At 42.5% G+C, this 19636-nt stretch overlaps 1 protein-coding gene across 2 annotated transcripts in view; it reads left to right on the top strand.

The window, feature by feature from the left end:
• The window catches only part of LOC114657368 (kinesin-like protein KIF14), a 206581-nt gene that overhangs the window by 83259 nt on the left and 103686 nt on the right, over positions 1-19636 (top strand). For both annotated transcript variants that reach the window (XM_028809150.2, XM_028809148.2), the window contains 3 exons: positions 9582-9766; positions 13722-13824; positions 17086-17249. In XM_028809150.2, the coding sequence (XP_028664983.2) occupies positions 9582-9766; positions 13722-13824; positions 17086-17249 (452 nt within the window). The remainder of the gene's footprint in view (positions 1-9581; positions 9767-13721; positions 13825-17085; positions 17250-19636) is intronic.

The following is a 19636-nucleotide window of genomic DNA, read 5'->3' as shown; positions in this document are numbered from 1 at the left end:
TCTCTGGATTACAGCGCTGAGCCGTCCGTGCGTTCTGAGTTTTATTTATTCGTCCACGTGACTGTCGCGGAAACTGCCACATTGTAACTGTTTTTAGTTGCCAGTACTTGACAGTAGAAGAGATGAGGAAAACAGCTTTGCGTCTTTCTACTTTAACTGCGCCGAGCTGTAAACAATGTGAAGATGAGACCGCTTTCAGCGGTGAGGGGTCGTGAGAACAAAGTGGACACTGGGAGGTGCGGAATGTCGGGCTGCTCCGCCAGGTCGAGAGCTTCACAGTTTCAGGCAGCGTCCTCTCTTCTCGCACTGTTTGTGACACTTCAAGTGCCCCGTCGGCTCTCGGGAGAGTGAAAATCTTTGTGAATGAGTGTAATTGGCGCCATCGAAGCAGGACTCTGTTTGTAAATTGCCCTGCACGACTACTTACTGTCCCTTTAAAGTGAGTTTGGGTCACTAAAATCCCGCAATATTCAAGGTTGCTTTTGTGATCAATTATTTTAAGAAGATGGAGAGTTTACATCTAAGAAGATATACAGACCTCTTCATGTAAAGTGTTGGACTTGGGAATTGTTTGGACCTTCTGCCCGTTAAGCATCGAAGAGCAGCGTTCACATTTATCAGAATTATTTTTCTCTTAAATCACAGGCACATAGTGCAAGGTTGTCAGGCAGAAATTTGGACGATCACATAGAAAATGTAATTTCTATACCACAGCAGTCGTGTAGCGCCTTTCACAAGAGATCTACTACCGAGAGATGATCCAAATACATTTTAGCTGCTGTTAGTACTACTTACCTGTTGTGTTATAGCGCCTTTAAAATGTAGTTTACCCCAAACCACTCCAGTAGTGCTCAATGTATCTTTACTTCTTAAATGTTAATGTTTTACTGTTTAATAACTTGTAGACTACATTTATTTTTTCCCTTGCACTCCGTGAGCGAAGCCACTGGGTAATCAGCTAATGTCTTATAAATGTAAAAATCGTGCTGCTGTGCTTTTCTGAATGTTGAATAAAAGAAAAAAAAACCAGCTAATTAAATGAGATCAGTGCTATCTGGTGTTGTCACTGATTAGGAATCTGGTTGGAACAAAAACCTGCAGCCACAGGGGGGCCACAGGTCCGCGTTTGTGAAACACTGGCCTAGATTAATGATGCTACATACAGTCGAACTGATTAGTGTTATTTCTGTAGCAGAGTTGAATGTTCGAAGGCCAGGCTTATACTTCACGTGACGCATGTGACTGTGGATGCTACTGCTACCCAAGCAGTATACTGTTTATGCTTGTACGTAAATCTGGAAGATTCCACCAGATGGCAGTGCGAGATATCATCACAGGTTCAGCTTGGCTCTGTTGCGAATTGCCCAAAACACCCATTAAATTCCGAGGACACCTTGCCACAGTATCTCTGAAAAGGATGTTTAATGATTACAGATTGATTTCATCAATCTGGGGATACACCCATTCCAGCAAGCATCGGGCGTGAGAAAGAAACAGAATTCCTGGATGGGGCATCAGCTCATCACAAGGAGAATAGAAGCACACACGTACACACTGGCGTCATTGTAGCTTCACCAAATCCCCAAACCTTCATGTCTTTGGAAGAAAACTGGAGCCCACTGTGGAAACCCACCAGGAAAACATGTAAACTGCAGGCAGGGAACACCAGGGACGCGACTCCCTGCGAGACAGCAGTGCTACCGCTCTGCCACCCTGCCGCACCCACATATGTAATTATTAACGGTATTCATTATTTAAATGAAGCTGACGATTTATTTGTAAAATGTAACATCCATCCATCCATCCAGTTTTCAACCCGCTGAATCCGAACACAGGGTCACGGGGGTCTGCTGGAGCCAATCCCAGCCAACACAGGGCACAAGGCAGGAACCAGTCCCGGGCAGGGTGCCAACCCACCGCAGGACACACACAAACGCACACACTAGGGCCAATTTAGAATCGCCAATCCAACTAACCTGCATGTCTTTGGACTGTGGGAGGAAACCGGAGCTCCCGGAGGAAACCCACGCAGACATGGGGAGAACATGCAAACTCCACACAGGGAGGACCCAGGAAGCGATCCCAGGTCCCTAGGTCTCCCAACTGCGAGGCCGCAGCGCTACCCACTGCGCCACCGTGCCGCCTAAAAATGTAACATAATACTTTAATGTAGTTCATCAGGAAAGTGATATCAAGTATAAATCGAAGGATTCTAAATGAGCAGAGAGCTGGGATATCATAAATGTGTGATGTGTTCTGTGTGGCGATCACTGCCTGCCGCTGCTGTCAGTTCAGGAGGAAGCTCCAGAACCTTGTAGTAATTAACTGGGTCAGTTTTAAGATGACGTTTATGATGATCTACATTAATGATAAACTATGAGGTTAAAGTGGAAATTTCCACTTTAATCTCAAAATAGACCTTTTCACCGTGTCCTTAATTTTTTTTTCCTCTGTGGCTCAAATACATCACCATACATTCTGATGCTAGACGGCACAGAAGATTTTGGCTTTTAAGACTTTGAAGTGAGACTTCTAAAATGTATCGTGTCGTCATGATGGGGAATATGCGACGCCTGAATATAAAAGCACCACGAATGCATTTGTATGTCTGCATTTTGCTTCACCACATCGAACCATTCATCAAACATCGAAGCAGGCATCATCGATCCTGTAGGATCCGCATAGCGGCTTTCTGTCACATGTAGATAGTCAACGGAGGACTCTGACGTCATCTTCTGACTTTATCACACTGCGCCCCCTGACTTTTTGCTGGTACTGCAACCTGCGCACGCATCGCTCTAATTTCTGAGGACCTGCTCAGAGAACGCGTCAAACTCTAGGAACGCGTGGCAGCCGTGATGCGTACTCCTACGCGTCCTGAATGTGAAGTTTAAACTAACCCTAAGACTGCAAGGGAAGCTCTGTCTCCTCTAAAATGTCACAAAAAAATCTGCCAAATATGTATTATTGTATTTGCATCGCTATTACAAAGAGCATGCTAGAACGGTTCAACTTCATTATTAGTTCATTCAGAATCGGCAATAACTTCTTGCTGGTCATCAAACGTTTTATTTTTTTATTTTTCCCCTCATACATTCCCATGACCGCACAATCCATTAAAACCCGTTGAAGTGTGCAGCTTCACTGGACTATGTGCTTTGTTTTCAGTGCAGAAATGCTAGATGTTTGTTGGACAAATGCTTCAAAATGTTATTTCTGGGGAAGCTTAGCATCAATCGGAGTAAATGATGCAGTGGGCTGGCCAAGATGCTGCATGACTATTGGAGGAGCTGTCAAAGGGGCTGGACCTCATTTTGATTGACAGAATTTTGGTATTGGAGTATTTCAGGTTCAGTCCCATGTATATTTCTGGTAAGTGAAGCTGCTGGTCGTGGTCTGTTATTTGCTAGCGATATAGCCCACTATTTTTATCTATATTACTAAACCACAGTTAATTTATGCACGGCGGACGCACTGAGGCGCATGCGCACTGCAGCCTTTGCGCCCACCCCAGAGTCCAGAGTCAAACGCGGCGGCTTCCCAACTCGCGGCGGCTTCCCAGAGTCAGTAGGTGGCGCCCAAACAACACAACCTCTGAGCGCCCCAGAGTCCAGAGTCAAACGCAGCGTACTACACTTGCTCTAATCCACTGTGCCAGTAATATAGATAACATGACGGTCACAGACTCTAACCCAGCGGCTTCCCAGACTCGGTGGCTGGCACACTAACACCACAACCTGTAAACTAAAGTCTCCCACAACGCGCTTCACACACACCAGAAGCAAAGACATCACGGTTCCACAATGAAAGAGCTCAACTAACGGAAATACAAAACGAGAGTTGGTGTCAGCAAAGGCAACAGAATCACGTCTCCACAAAAACGAAACCGCTTTAGTACAGATATGCTTATTGAATTAAATGACATTTCCCCAGACACACCCACCTTCCATGATATGTCATCCATCCAAATATCGGCCGTAACAGAAACTAATTGCCATTCTTGGATTTCCAATGCGCTAGCGAATCGCGGGCTTACTTGTTTGTACATATCCTACTGTAAATAAACAACAACATTTATTTATATAGCACATTTTCATACAAAAAGTAGCTCAAAGTGCTTTACATAATGAAGAGAAGAAAAATAAAAGACAAAATAAGAAATTAAAATAAGACAACATTAGTTAACATAGAAAGGAGTAAGGTCCGATGGCCAGGGTGGACAGAAAAAACAAAAAAAAACTCCAGAAGGCTGGAGAAAAAAATAAAATCTGTAGGGGTTCCAGGCCACGAGACCGCCCAGTCCCCTCTGGGCATTCTACCTAACATAAATGAAATAGTCCTCTTTGTAGTTCGGGTTTTTCACGGAGTCACTTGATGCTGATGGTCATACAGACTTCTGGATTTTAATCCATCCATCATTGTTGGGACATCATGGTGCACGCCACCACCAACAGGACACCGGAAAAGGAAACAGAAGGGAGAGTAGGGGTTAGTACAGATTTTGAATGAATAGTTATTATAATGAATTAGATATACAGAGTATCAGGATTAAATTACAGTGAAGTTATGAGAAGGCCATGTTAAAGTAATGTGTTTTCAGCAGTTTTTTAAAGTGCTCCACTGTATTAGCCTGGCGAATTCCTACTGGCAGGCTATTCCAGATTTTAGGTGCATAACAGCAGAAGGCCGCCTCACCACTTCTTTTAAGTTTTGCTCTTGGAATTCTAAGGAGACACTCAGTTGAGGATCTGAGGTTACGATTTGGAATATAAGACGTCAGACATTCCAATATATAAGATGGAGCAAGATTATTTAAGGCTTTATAAACCATAAGCAGAATTTTAAAGTCAATTCTGAGTGACACAGGTAACCAGTGTAGTGACATCAAAACTGGAGAAATGTGTTCGGATTTTCTATTCCTGGTTAGGATTCTAGCAGCTGCATTCTGCACTAATTGCAAACGATTGATGTCTTTTTTGGGTAGTCCTGAGAGGAGTGCGTTACAGTAATCTAGCCGACTGAAAACAAACGCGTGAACTAATTTCTCTGCATCTTTCGATGATCTAAGAGGTCTAACTTTTGCTATGTTTCTTAGGTGAAAAAATGCTGTCCTAGTGATCTGATTAATATGCGATTTAAAATTCAGATTACAATCAACGGTTACCCCTAAGCTTTTTACCTCCGTTTTGACTTTTAATCCTAATGCTTCCAGTTTATTTCTAATAGCCTCATTGTATCCATTATTGCCAATCACTAAGATTTCGGTTTTCTCTTTATTTAATTTGAGAAAGTTACTATTCATCCATTCTGAGATACAGGTTAGACATTGTGTTAGCGAACCAAGAGATTCGGGGTCATCAGGCGCTATTGATAAATACAGCTGTGTGTCATCAGCATAGCTGTGGTATCTCACGTTATGTCCCGAGATAATCTGACCTAATGGAAGCATGTAGATTGAGAAGAGCAGTGGACCCAGGATAGAGCCTTGTGGAACACCATATAGGATATCATGTGTCTTTGAGTTATAATTACCACAACTAACAAAGAATTTTCTCCCTGCCAGGTAGGATTCAAACCAATTTAAGACACTGCCAGAGAGGCCCACCCATTGACTAAGGCGATTCTTAAGAATATTATGATCAATGGTGTCAAATGCGGCACTCAGATCTAAAAACATTAGTAAAGTAAGTTTATTTCAAACCAGGTTGCTGGGGTGTAAACTAGCCAGCCAGGGGTAAGCTGTGTGATTTCTTGGTGTTCAGTAACATCCTTAGTGTTGGTCTTGAGCGTCACTCGGGCAGCTGTATAGACGTGCACCTCATGTAAGCGTTGGACCCAAGGATTACTCGGGATGTAAATGTGACAACAGTGTTGGCACCGAGCATTGCTCAGAAAAATGATACATAGGTGTGACTAGCATAAGTGACAGGCCCGAGTGTTACCTGGGCAATGGTGCCGACACACCTTCTACTAGCCTCATAATGGCATCTTGTAAGTAATGTTTTTCAGCAGCGCAGGTGTTTCCCGCTCTTTTGGAACATTAGAACACTCAAGACTAGGGACTTTCAAAACTTGACTCTTAAGTCGTACTGTCTACCACACTACTTGGTCGCTTATTCCTCGTGTCTTTGTGTAAAGAAAAACTTCCTAATGTTTCGTACAAAATTTCCCCTTAAGTTTCCAACTGTGTCCCCGTGTTCTTGATGAACTCATTTTAAAATAAGTCTCGATCCACTGTACTGATTTTAAACACTTCAGTCAGGTGGTCTCTTAATCTTCTTTTGCTTAAAGGCTCAACTCTTTTAATCTTTCCTCATAACTCATCCCCTGTAGCCCTGGAATTGGCTCAGTTGCTCTTCTCTGGACCTTCTCTAGTGCTGCTTTGTCCTTTTTGTAGCTTGGAGATTAAAACTGCACACAGGACTCCAGATGAGGCCTCACCAGTGCATTATGAAGGTTGAGCAGAACCTCCTGGGACTTGTACTCCATACATCAAGGCGCTATATAACCTGACATTCTTGGTATCTTGATAGTGATGGCGAAGTGAATCTGTCTTCAGGCAGTGAAATTGATACGCACAGTGAAATCGAAAAAGTGATTCTGATGAATCTGAAAGTGACGCTCGTGTCGATCACACATGTGCAGTGTGTCCACAAGAAAATCCACAAGGAATCGTGCTATGATTGTCCTGACAGTGATGTTAGATTGTGTATTTGTGTTTCAAGACGTACCACACAAATGACACATTTTGACAATTACATATGGTATTAGCATTATTACTATCATTCATTGTTGTTGTTGTTATTTGGATCACTGTTCTACTCTTCTGACTTTGTACTTTTAGCATTTGGTACGTTTTATAGCAGAAAGATGAGATTTAATATGTAATTTTTCAAGCCAAAAACATTCAACACTTTTTACATGTTTTTCGAGAACAAAGTAACGCCAAGGAAGTTACACATGGAGTTCGATAGTTCATTGCCTCACCTATTGTCTTTAGTAGAACCAATTGGAGCCTCATCAGCAGGTGTAGAGTGGAGCTTCTCCTGCTTGAAACAAATCCCGTCGTACAGCCCAAACACAATGGGCCAAAACTGTTGAAGCAACCTTCCTCTGCTGGCCATTGAGAGCAAACTGGTCAAGTCTCCTAACACCCAGGTGGTATGACTGGGTCACAGACCATTTCATACAGAAAGAAAGGAGAACCAAATTTACATATAAATAACATGTAGCAATAATTGACTAATATGTTATGATGTAGGCCTAAAATGTGCTTGTCCTGTTTGAACGAACACCAGTTGTGATTGTTCTATAACTGTAACAATGAACATGATTTATGCTGCTTTTTATCTCTCAGAATCTCTTTGAGATTTTTGTTTTGTTCATTTCAGTGTAATTTGTCAGTTTTATTGTATTCCTGTTCATTTCTTTGTTTTACGTGATGCAGGTGGATGTATTTAGTAACTTTGATTGTTGCCTCAATTGCTTCACAGGATGTGACGTTATAAATATGACAGCAATCGCATTGCATCTTCTCACTTTGGTCACTAAAATGTCGTCTTGTTAGCTTCTTTAACATGTAGGCTCTACTGTCAGGTTTCATTTTTGGTTTTTGATCTTTTTTGCTTTCGACTTCTGATTATCGTTTTGAGCGACTGATCATTTATCTTTTTGATTCTGACCTGGTTTTCCCCTTCTTACTCCAATTCTTGCTTCTGAAGGAAATTTATGGTTTACATTAACCATGTTCTACATCAGCGTTTCTCAACCTTTAAGTATTTGCGACCCAAGTTTTCATAAGTTTTAATCGCAACCCCCTAACGTCTTTTTGAAAGGAGCCCATTAATACCAATTTGTTCTTTTTTTAGTTAATGATATATCATAGATGCATATTTTATTATACCTACTTAACTTTTATCGACATTTATCCAACTCTGTATTTATTTTTCTAGTATCAGAATGTAGTTTAAGTTAATTTGTTTTGGTTTCAATAGATGTATTTTTCATATTTTTGATTTTCTTTTTTTCACATCTTCATGCCCCCTTTTTGTTACTTCGTGCCCCCCGCCCCACAGATTGAGAACCACTGTTCTAAATTAAGATGAAATGTAGACTTTTCAGTACATCACTCATAACCTGGAATTCAGCACGATTAGCAGAATTATTTGTCCAGAACCAGGGCTGTGTGGTATACTGGTATTGGAAAGGTTTTGAAAACCCCCAATTTTAAAATGGTGCAGTACCAGCATTTTGGGATTTTGTTCAGGACTAGAAGTAAATGGCAGCTTCCCTCTCGATCACCCCATTACCCCCCACACCTTCACGGTTCCTTTGATGCTGGTGATTGCAGTTGTGGTAAAGTATCCGTTTCGAAGACTACACAAAACCAATCTCCAACGCGATCAGGACTTCAAGGGCAAAAATTGCCTTGACTCCATTGGTATTACATGGGAGACCCTTGCCTTATTGCTTCAATGCAATCAGGATTTCATGGCTATTAAGAGATGTAGAGCGATGGTGCAGAGCACCAGGGTGATGAGCAATTGTGCAGGCACACCTTGGAGGCTGGAGTTAGACTGGGGATTTTGGAGTTGTCTGACTGTTGTTTCCATTTTTGTACCACCATTGGTATCAATGTCAGCTTCTGGATCTCAGTCAAAAACTTTATCACCTGTCAAAGTCTGATCACCAAGCCCCAGCCCAGGGTGGGAAGAATACCTTTATGGATATATGCGTGGAGTCACTCAGTACATGAAAAGTACGATTTGACTTACAGATGTTGGTTGCACTTCAGTTACAGAAGTACGTGATTAGTTTCATTTCTCATGCCCTTGCTATTTACAGTATAAATGAAACCCTTGGAGTCCGGATACTGCTGCACTAGATTGTGCTTGTTGTCTTATCAATACTTAACCTCGTGTTAAAGTAGCAGCGGGACTTGGTCACTGATTAAAAGGCTTTAATTAAAATGCCTACTTAAGAGTACAAAAGACAATAGCTAACAGTTAAAAAGGACGGAAGTCGTTCAATATAATCGATTAGTGAAAATATTTATCAGTAATACACACCAATCCAACACTACCCGGAGTAGACCAATCTAACAAAAGAACCATCCATAACTAACCGTTGTATATTGATCATTAGTTGATTTTGATACGCTTTATTACTCCCCGAGGGGAAATTCTCTTCCCATGACCTTTTGGAGTTGAGTGCGCAGGATCTGCCATCATACAGCACCCCTGGAGCAATTTTCAGGTTAAAAGCCTTGCTCAAGGGCCCAACAGAGTAGGCTCCCTACTCTGAATTGGACCAGCACAGATCCTTAGTCTCAGAGCCACCACTCCACCATAACATGAGTGCCGCAGAATGTCAGGGACCCACAAAGCTGGAGTGACCCTCTAACCACTTCATATCTATTAACAGTATGGGTATGGTCCACTATAGTGATCTGGTGTAGTATGGAGTGCTTTACGTCAAGATGAAATGTCGCACCATAGTTTACACATCCTGCTTATGGTTAAAATATTTTCATAGACTAGTGTTCTTGAATTTTTTTTTTTTTTGTTTTTCTTCTTCTGCAGAAAGCTGGAATTTCTTTGAAAGTGGACAATCGTCTGCCTAACCTGGTGAATCTGAATGAGGATCCCCAGCTCTCCGAAATGTTACTCTACATAATTAAAGAAGGTGAAACTAAGGTTGGAAGACTAATGGCCGGCTCAGACTTTGACATCCAGCTGACGGGGGCTCTCATTGCAGAACATCACTGGTAAATCCGATTCCTATTGGCAGATTGTGAACATTATGACCCGAGATGGTCAAAGCTTGAATAATATTGACTTTAGAACTTAATGGTGGTATTGGGTATAGCAGCACCATTTGTGCCTTGGCTTTTTTGAAGATTTGTAATCTGCATGCTTTATTTAAAATTCTTAAATTATGTACAGGGTGGCACGGTGGCTCAGTGGGTAGCGCTGCTGCCTCGCAGTTGGGAGACCTGGGGACCTGGGCTCGTTTCCCAGGTCCTCCCTGCGTGGAGTTTGCATGTTCTCCCCGTGTCTGCATGGGTTTCCTCCGGGCGCTCCGGTTTCCTTCCACACTCCAAAGACCTGCAGGTTAGGTGGATTGGCGATTCTAAATTGGCCCTAGTGTGTGCTTGGTGTGTTTGTGTGTGTCCTGCGGTGGGTTGGCACCCTGCCTGGGATTGGTTCCTGCCTTGTGCCCTGTGTTGGCTGGGATTGGCTCCAGCAGGCCCCCGTGACCCTGTGTTCGGATTCAGCGGGTTGGAAAATGGATGGATACTGATGAAACTGATGAAACCGATTCCTCCATTAAAACTAGTGCACAATCCGAAACCCTTTAACCTGGGGTCACACGGTTGAATTGAAGACCCTCCTCTCTCCCTGATTCTTCACATTGGCCAGGAGTCCTGTCTTCATTTTCCGGAAAAAAATCATTAATAATATTTTAGCAAAAAAAGTAGATATTTTGCACTTTGAGTATAGGAATGGATAATGGATATGTCTGCGGTGGATTGGCACCCTGCCCAGGATTGGTTCCTGCCTTGTGCCCTGTGTTGGCTGGGATTGGCTCCAGCAGACCCCCTGTGACCCTATGTTCAGATTCAGCGGGTTGGAAAATGGATGGATGGATGGATAATGGATATGTGAATTATGCGACACGAATTTCATGAGAAGTTTTTGTTCTTTTTTCCATTGACGTTTTTCACATCATGTGCTTGTGTCCAGAGTTGGCCACTGCTGGTCTTGTTCAGTTTGATTATTTGATATTTAACCTCCTTAATGCTATGTTGAACCCCCAGAAAAATGAGTTAAAAACATTGAATGTTTTCAACAATATAAAGCATTATTACATTAGTAGACTGCGGTGGGCTAGCGCCCTGCCCGGGGTTTTGTTCCTGCCTTGTGCCCTGTGTTGGCTGGGATTGGCTCCAGCAGACCCCGTGACCCTGTGTTCGGATTCAGCGGGTTGGATAATGGATGGAAATTATGTGCAATTTTCTCCCATACTTGCCGCTGGGAGGACAAGCTAGCTGTTTAAATGGCCACTGTTTTGACCTTTTGTGGACCGGTTTAGGTGAGAGGGTTGTGTGCAACTAACGAGCCTAAACGACTTCCCTCAAATGTACTATGAAGAATCCATCCTACTGTACATCTGGTACCAGAGCTAATGCTCCTAGTGGTGAAAATTCCCTTTGTAGCCATGTTGAATGAAGTTCGGGCTCCCTTCGTGCCTTGTGGATGTGTAAGCAGCTGACGTTCTTATAGTGTGCAAACAAATGTGTGCATTCAGTGATCGCCTACCTTCAGTATGCAGAGATCCCACCTCACATGTGCTTACTGGTATTGCAGCCTGATGACAAGAATCTAGATGCACATCACAAGATGGCAGGTGTAATAAGCCCTCCTGATATGCACCGTAGCTTTGCAGAAGTCTTGGCTTGGCCAGAAAGGGCTTTTCCACAAAATTGTTGTCTGTCAATCACTGCAACTAATTTCTGTCCTGTCTAAAACACACTCTTGTTTTGAAGTGACCTAAAACCCCCACTCATTCCGATTCCTGCAATTACAAACCGTTGATCCATAGAGTCGTCTTTGTCTACACTTCTGGTTTTGTCCGTGTTCTGAGCGTATCGATCCAATTCGGGGTCAAGAGCAGTGGATGTGCAACCAGTGTTGACAGCTAAAGCCATTAATGGTCCCTTAATAAATGAAATTCACAGAAGTACACTATATGGCCAAAAGTATGTGGACACCTGGTAGAGAAAATACTCTGTAAATAAAAAGTAGCCATGAGTCTGCAGTAACAGTGAATCAAAGATGGGTGTCCTGGATTACATCAAGCCTGATGGAACCCGCCATGCAGTGACAAGCAGCATCTTTATATCGGAGCCGGCCTTAGGGCGAAGTGAACGAAGCGACCGCTTCGGGCCCACAGCTGGAGGGAGCCCACTGCGCCCAAGGTTTATTTTTTTTCCTGTGTTGTGCGACGCTGCTGCGGAGGGCCCAACAGAGCAACAGACTCCTTCACTCCAACCTCTATTACTAATTTATTTTTATATATATAATTCACGGGCAACCTATTCCATCACCTAATTACTCCACGTGGACATCTCCACTCTTCATTACGCTTCTCAGGCCCGCGCGCCTGTTGCCACCTCCGCAGCGGTAAGTTTTTATACAGAAATCTGAATATCTCGAAAGTATGAAAACAAGCTTTAAGACCGAATAAAAATGTAAAAACAATATAATGTGGATCTCATCTTCATAAAATAAAAAAAAAATATATAAAAAATGCAAAAAAAAAAAATGCTTGGCCTAGCTATTTACCTCCACGCGCTGCCTGGTGGAAACAGCAAAAGCTGGCTAAAATGTAGCTTTATCTGTTAATGTATCGTCACTAAAGATATTTATGCAGGCCCGCTCCGACCTCCATCACTCATACCCTTCACTCAGGGCCTTGTACGACAGTCTGCACTGACAGCCTGCAAATTTGGCTCCTGTCAGGGTGTTACGGTTACGGTTGTCCGTGTCAAACGGAAATCGTCAAAAAGTGATGGTTGTAGATGCCGGGAAAACTCATTTCTGCAGCTCAGAATGCAGGAAATCGCTTGCCGGTCGGAGCTCTGCCCCGGAGCCCCTAGCTGCAGGAGTCGGGCCCCTTCGGTATCAGTTTGCTTCGGGCCTGAAATTGTCTAGGGCCGGCTCTGTTTATATACAGGGTGGGCCATAAGTTTCCATACATATGAAAATAAACAATTATTTTTTTATGAAAAACCATTTTTATTTATATAATCTGCTCTATGTGACTGCCATTGTTTTGAAAACACATTTCAACACACGTCCGCCATTGCTGATGAAGACGTATTAGCACAACTGGAGTTATGCTTGTAATGGTGCTGGTGATACGTTCCCCAAGTTGAGTTATGTTTCGTATCTTTTCCTGATACACCATGACCTTCAAATGCCCCCAAAGATAAAAATCAATTGGGCCATCAGTATGATTTCAATTTGTTGCACTTTATTCAAATGCATTTTGAATTCGGGGTGGAGTGGTGGCTCTGAGGCTAAGGATCTCTGCTGGTATCCAGAAGATTGCCAGTTCGAATCCCCGTCACTGCCAAAAGAGATTCTACTCTGCTGGGCCCTTGAGCAAGACCCTTAACCTGCAATTGCTCCAGGGGCACTGTACATTTCTTGACCCTGCACTCTGACCGCAAGGGGTATGCGAAAACTAACAAATTCCTAATACAAGAAATTGTATAAGGCAAAATATAAAAAATAAAATGTTAACCATATGTATGGAAACTTCTAGCCCACCCTGTATAATACGCTACCGTGGCTCTCCGTTTGTCTGTCCAGGATTAGCTCGCAAACCGTTTGAACTATTGACCTGAAACTTGGTACGCGTCTACTACGTGACGTCTACTATCCGCTTTCGGGGTGATGATTTTTATTACTCTTTATTTTTATTTTATTTTATTTTATTATAGAATCAACCAGCAGGGCGGCCGTGCGGGCATCAATTCTCACAAACACGAGTCTTGCGGAAAGAAGAGTGGAGGGTGTTAGAGCCGCAAAGGTGGTGGTGGTGGTGGGAGAGAAGACCATATGAAACTCACACACTAGAAATATGTAAAAAGTAATTCAATTTTAATGCCAAATGTCCTTACTTTTGCGTGTTTGTTTTTTATTCCGTTACAGCCTTATTACAAATAAAGAAGGAACTGTCACTTTAACGCCAACACCGGAGGCAGAAACCTACTTGAATGGGAAGCTAATTACTGAACCTGTGACTTTGCATCACGTAGGTATTTAAGGGAAAAAAAGTTCTGAAACATTTATTTTCTAGCATCAATTCATAAATACTATGTTCTATATAAATTTTAATGCTCAAGCCAATTTACTGTAATATATCATTACTTAAGATAAAGATCAAATTATTTTTAAGCAGCTGTCTCTATTGTAAATGAAGGTTGTTAGTGTGCCTTTGAATAGGGCAGCCATACCACCTGCGCTTCAGAAGAGGTCACTCACCAGAAGCTGAGGACTTTCAGGCCTGGCCAGTACTTGGATGGGGTGGGCATTGTTGGTCCTGGAGGGCCGTAGTGGCTTCAGGCTTTTGTTTAATTAATTAATTAGAATTTTGTTTAATTAGAATTATTGTTTAATTAGAAACCAATCCTTGCTAATCTAAGACCTAATTTAAGTTTATGGCTGTTTATTCTGCAATGTTATGTTCTTATATCGTACATTTTTTTTTTTTTTTCTCCTTCCAAGGGTATCATTGAAATGATTTGAAGCCTAAGATTTTTCACTTAAGTGTTTTATTAAGGGCAGCACGGTAGCGCAGTGGGTAGCGCTGCTGCCTCGCAGTACTGGGTTCGCTTCCCGGGTCCTCCCTTCGTGGAGTTGGCGTGTTCTCCCCGTGTCTGCATGGGTTTCCTCCCACAGTCGAAAGACATGCAGGTTAGGTGCATTGGAAATCCTACATTGTCCCTAGTGCAGTGGTTCTCAACCTGTGGGGCAGGCCCCCCTAGGGGGGCGCGAAGATGTGAAACAAAAGAAAACAAGAATTGAAAATATGAAAAATACATCTATTGAAACCAAAACAAATTAACTTAAACTATATTCTGATACTAGAAAAATAAATAATAGTTAGATAAATGTCGATAAAAGTAAAGTAGGTATATTAAAATATGCATCTATGATAGAACACATTAGTATTAGTGGGCTCCTTTCAAAAAAAATGTTAGGGGGGCGCGATTAAAACTGTTATGAAAACTCGGGTCGCAAATACTTAAAGGTTGAGAAACGCTGCCCTAGTGTGTGCAGAACCCTAGGGTGGGACAGAACCGCCGTGTCTGCCATGTGGGGGCTGCCAACCAGGATTGTCATGTGGTGGGTGCGGCCACGCACTTGTGCTCCCCAATCTGACCTGAATTTGTTTTGGGTGTGTGCCTGCCCTGCAACTAAGATATTCTATATATAATAAATATATAATATATATATATATATATATATATATATATATATATATATATATATATAATATATAATATATGAGAGATAGATAGATCTATCAGAATAGATTAGATAGATAGATATAGATATATCTATAGAGAGATCAATAGATATAGATAGAGGTGTGTGTGTATATATAGATACATACATATATATATATATATATATATATATATATATATATATATATATGTATGTATGTGTGTATGTGTGTGTGTGTGTGTGTGTGTGTATATGTGTATATATATATATATATATAATCCCTTTGTAAATGTGCAGGAAACTGACATAGTTTGTTCAATGAGAATCTCTATACAAGAAATTGCTTTTTAGATATTTGCTAATGTCCTCCACTTTTCTCTGTCTACTAAACCATCTCAGGCCTTCTCTCCATCATCTTTGGTTAGTCGCCCCCATGATATTAAAATCTGGATGGTGCATCATCTGCTCAAGCTTAATAGAGCCAAGTCTGAAATTCTCCTGGTGGGCTCTGAAGCTATCCTCACAAAATTTGAAAATGTTAACATCTCTATGGATGACATGCAACCTCCCCTGCTGCCTTCTGTCACCTTTGTAATATATCAAGACTTCGTCCCTTGCTGTTGTACTCTGCGGCTGACGCACACATTCATTCATCAGTCACATTAACACTAGTCTACTGTAGCACTTTGTTTTGTATCCCAACTAAACTTGTAATCAAGCTGTATTTAGTTCAAAATTGTACTACATAATCACATTGCACTTATTCTATAATGGGCGGCACGGTGGCGCAGTGGTCGCACTGCTGCCTCGCAGTAAGGAGACCCGGGTTCGCGTTCCGGGTCCTCCCTGCGTGGAGTTTGCATGTTCTCCCCGTGTCTGCGAGGGTTTCCTCCGGGTGCTCCTGTTTCCTCCCACAGTCCAAAGACATGCAGGTTAGGTGCATTGGCGATCCTAAATTGTCCCTGGTGTGTGCTTGGTGTGTGGGTGTGTGCCCTGCGGTGAGCTGACGCCCTGCCCAGGGTTTGTTTCCTGCCTTGTGCCCTGTGTTGGCTGGGATTGGCTCCAGCAGACCCCTGTGACCCTGTAGTTCAGATATAGCGGGTTGGATAATGGATGGATGTTTTATTAAACCAAACAGAGCACGATGAATCCACACAGGTGGCGATGGAAACAAGTTAGAAAGAGAACTGCATCTTGTTGCTCCTAAGGAGCCATTAAAAACGGCAAATGTAGCCGTTAAAGACTGAAATAAGCCATTTATCACCTTAACAAGTGCGACCACTAAAATGAAGCATGAAAATGTCACTTGAGCAATAAATGCTTCATTAGCGATGATTGACCTCTCATTAAGAAACAACAAACTGAAGCCAGTGCAGCCCTCCAGGACGGACATTGCCCACCCCTGATCTAGGAAAAGCTTGGGTCACTGATGGAAGAAGAGTTGGTGAGGCCAGCAGGGGGTGCTGCATGTGGATCCCAATGCCCCAGTGCAGTGATGGGGAGCCACTGTGCTGTTAATATGGCACTGTCCTTCAAATGAGACATAACGGGGGTCCTGACTCTCTGTGGTCTAACTTGCCCATCACGGCCTAGTCCATTCTGTCATCCTAATCATGCCCTGTCTCTAATTGGCTAACTCTGTTATCCCTTCACCACCTAATAGCTAATGCATGGTGAGCATACAGGCGCAAAATGGCAACTCTCATCATCCAGGTGGGTGCCACAAATTGGTGTTGGTTGAAGTGGCCCCCCCACTGTCTAGGAAAAGTGCTTTGAGTAGCGAAGAAAAAGCTATATAAATGTCATCATCCTTTAGGGGGATGGCTTTTGTACCCTTGAGGTGTACAAATCTAAAATTCTTACTACTTAAGTACCGTCACCTGTAATCACTGCCATGGAAGTATTTCTTGGTAAAGTTTTTTTTGTAAACTTGACTAAAACGCTTAAGTGTATTTTACCCAGTAATCGACTGTCTCCTGAAATAAGTTTTTAGGTGATACCGTAGAAGCCTTGTTAGCAAGATTTGTCTACTCTGTCTGAATTTCTTTGTTCTTGTTTGTAGGGAGATCGAGTTGTTCTTGGAGGTCAACACTATTTCCGATTCAATCACCCACTGGAGGTTCAGAAAAACCAGAAAGCTTCAGAGGGTTCATGCACCAGTAAAGAGATGCCTCCTCACGACTTTGAGTTTGCTAAAAATGAGTTGATTGAAGCACAAAACCAAAGGTAATAATATAAATTGCCAGGAAAATTATGGTCTTGAAGAATAGTCGAGATCACTGTTACAGATCTTGAGGATTAATAAAGTATATCAAATAAAGTCATATGAATGCATCAGTCACTCCTACCGCAGACCTCACCACTGTCACACTCCCCTTGTACATATCCTGTACAACTCTTATGTACTTCTCTGCCACTCCCAGCTTCCTCATACAATACGACAGCTCCTCTCGAGGCACCCTGTCATATGCAGGTCCACAAAGACGCAATGCAACTCCTTCTGGACTTCTCTGTACTTCTCCATCAACACCCTCAGAGCAAACATCGCATCTGTGTTGCTCTTTCTTGGCATGAAAACCCACTGCTGCTCACTTATCATGACATTCCTTCTTAACCTAGCTTCCACTACGCTTTCCCATAACTTCATGTTGTGGCTCATCAATTTTATCCCCCTTATTCTTAAATATCGACACCAGTATACTTCTTCTCCACTCCTCAGGCATCCTCTCACTTTCCAAGATTCCATTAAACAATCTGGTTAAAAACTCCACTGCCATCTCTCCTAAACACCACCATGCTTCCATAGGTATGTCATCTGGACCAACGGCCTTTTCATTCTTCATTCTCTTCATAGCTGTCCTTACCTCCTCCTCGCTAATCCATGGCACTTCCTGATTCACTATCTCTGCATCATCCAACCTCTTCTCTCTCTTTCTCGCATTCTCTTCATTCATCAGCCTTTCAAAGTACTTTTTCCATCTTCTCAAAACACTCTCCTCACTTGAGTACATTTCCATCTTTATCCTTTATCACCCTAACCTGCTGCACATCTTTCCCGGCTCAGTCCCTCTGTCTAGCCAGTCGGTCCTTTTCTCCCTGTACATCACCACAATGAATTTGAAGTGAAACAACTCCGATGCAGTTGAAGTGCAGACTTTCAGCTTTAATTCAGTGGGGTGAACAAAACGATTGCATAAAAATGTGAGGCAACTAAAGCATTTCTTGAACACAATCCCTTCATTTCAGGGGCTCAAAAGTAATAGGACAATTGACTCAAAGGCTATTTCATGGGCAGGTGTGGGCAAGTCCGTCGTTATGTCATTATCAATTAAGCAGATAAAAGGCCTGGAGTTGATTTGAGGTGTGGTGCTTGCATGTGGAAGATTTTGCTGTGAACAGACAACATGCGGTCAAAGGAGCTCTCCATGCAGGTGAAAGAAGCCATCCTTAAGCTGCGAAAACAGAAGAAACCTATCCGAGAAATTGCTCCAATATTACGAGTGGCAAAATCTACAGTTTGGTACATCCTGAGAAAGAAAGCAAGCACTGGTGAACTCGGCAACGCAAAAAGACCTGGACGTCCACGGAAGACAACAGTGGTGGATGATTGCAGAATCATTTCCATGGTGAAGAGAAACCCCTTCACAACAGCCAACCAAGTGAACAACACTCTCCAGGGGGTAGGCGTATCGATATCCAAGTCTACCATAAAGAGAGGACTGCATGAAAGTAAATACAGAGGGTGCACTGCAAGGTTCAAGCCACTCATAAACCTCAAGAATAGAAAGACTAGATTGGACTTTGCTAAAGAACATCTAAAAAAGTCAGCACAGTTCTGGAAAAACATTCTTTGGACAGATGAAACCAAGATCAACCTCTACTAGAATGATGGCAAGAAAAAAGTATGGAGAAGGCATTGAACAGCTCATCATCCAAAGCATAGCACATCATTTGTAAAACACGGTGGAGGGAGGCAGTGTGATGGCTTGGGCGTGCATGGCTGCCAGTGACACTGGGACACTCGTGTTTATTGATGATGTGACACAGGACAGAAGCAGCCAAATGAATTCTGAGGTGTTCAGAGACATACTGTCTGCTCAAATCCAGCTAAATGCAGTCCGATTGATTCATGATACAGATGGACAATGACCCAAAACATACAGCCAAAGCAACCCAGGAGGTTATTAAAGCAAAGAAGTGGAAAATTCTTGAATGGCCAAGTCAGTCACCTGATCTTAACCCAAGTGAGCAGGCATTTCACTTGTTGAAGACTAAACTTCAGACAGAGAGGCCCAGAAACAAACAGCAACTGAAAGCCGCTGCAGTAAAGGCCTGGCAGAGCATTAAAAAGGAGGAAACCCAACATCTGGTGATGTCCAGGAGTTCAAGACTTCAGGCTGTCATTGCCAGCAAAGGGTTTTCAACCAAGTATTAGAAATGAACATTTGATTTCCAGTTATTTCATTTGTCCAATTACTTTTGAGCCCCTGAAATGAAGGGATTGTGTTCAAAAAATCCTTTGTTGCCTCACATTTTTATGCAATCGTTTTGTTCACCCCACTGAATTAAAGCTGAAAGTCTGCACTTCAACTGCATCGGAGTTGTTTCATTTC

This window comes from Erpetoichthys calabaricus, chromosome 9, assembly GCF_900747795.2.
Source record: "Erpetoichthys calabaricus chromosome 9, fErpCal1.3, whole genome shotgun sequence".
NCBI classification, from domain to species: Eukaryota; Metazoa; Chordata; class Cladistia; order Polypteriformes; family Polypteridae; genus Erpetoichthys; species Erpetoichthys calabaricus.
The sequence above is the reverse complement of the archived record's forward strand: the minus strand, read 5'-3'. Positions and strand labels throughout refer to the sequence as shown.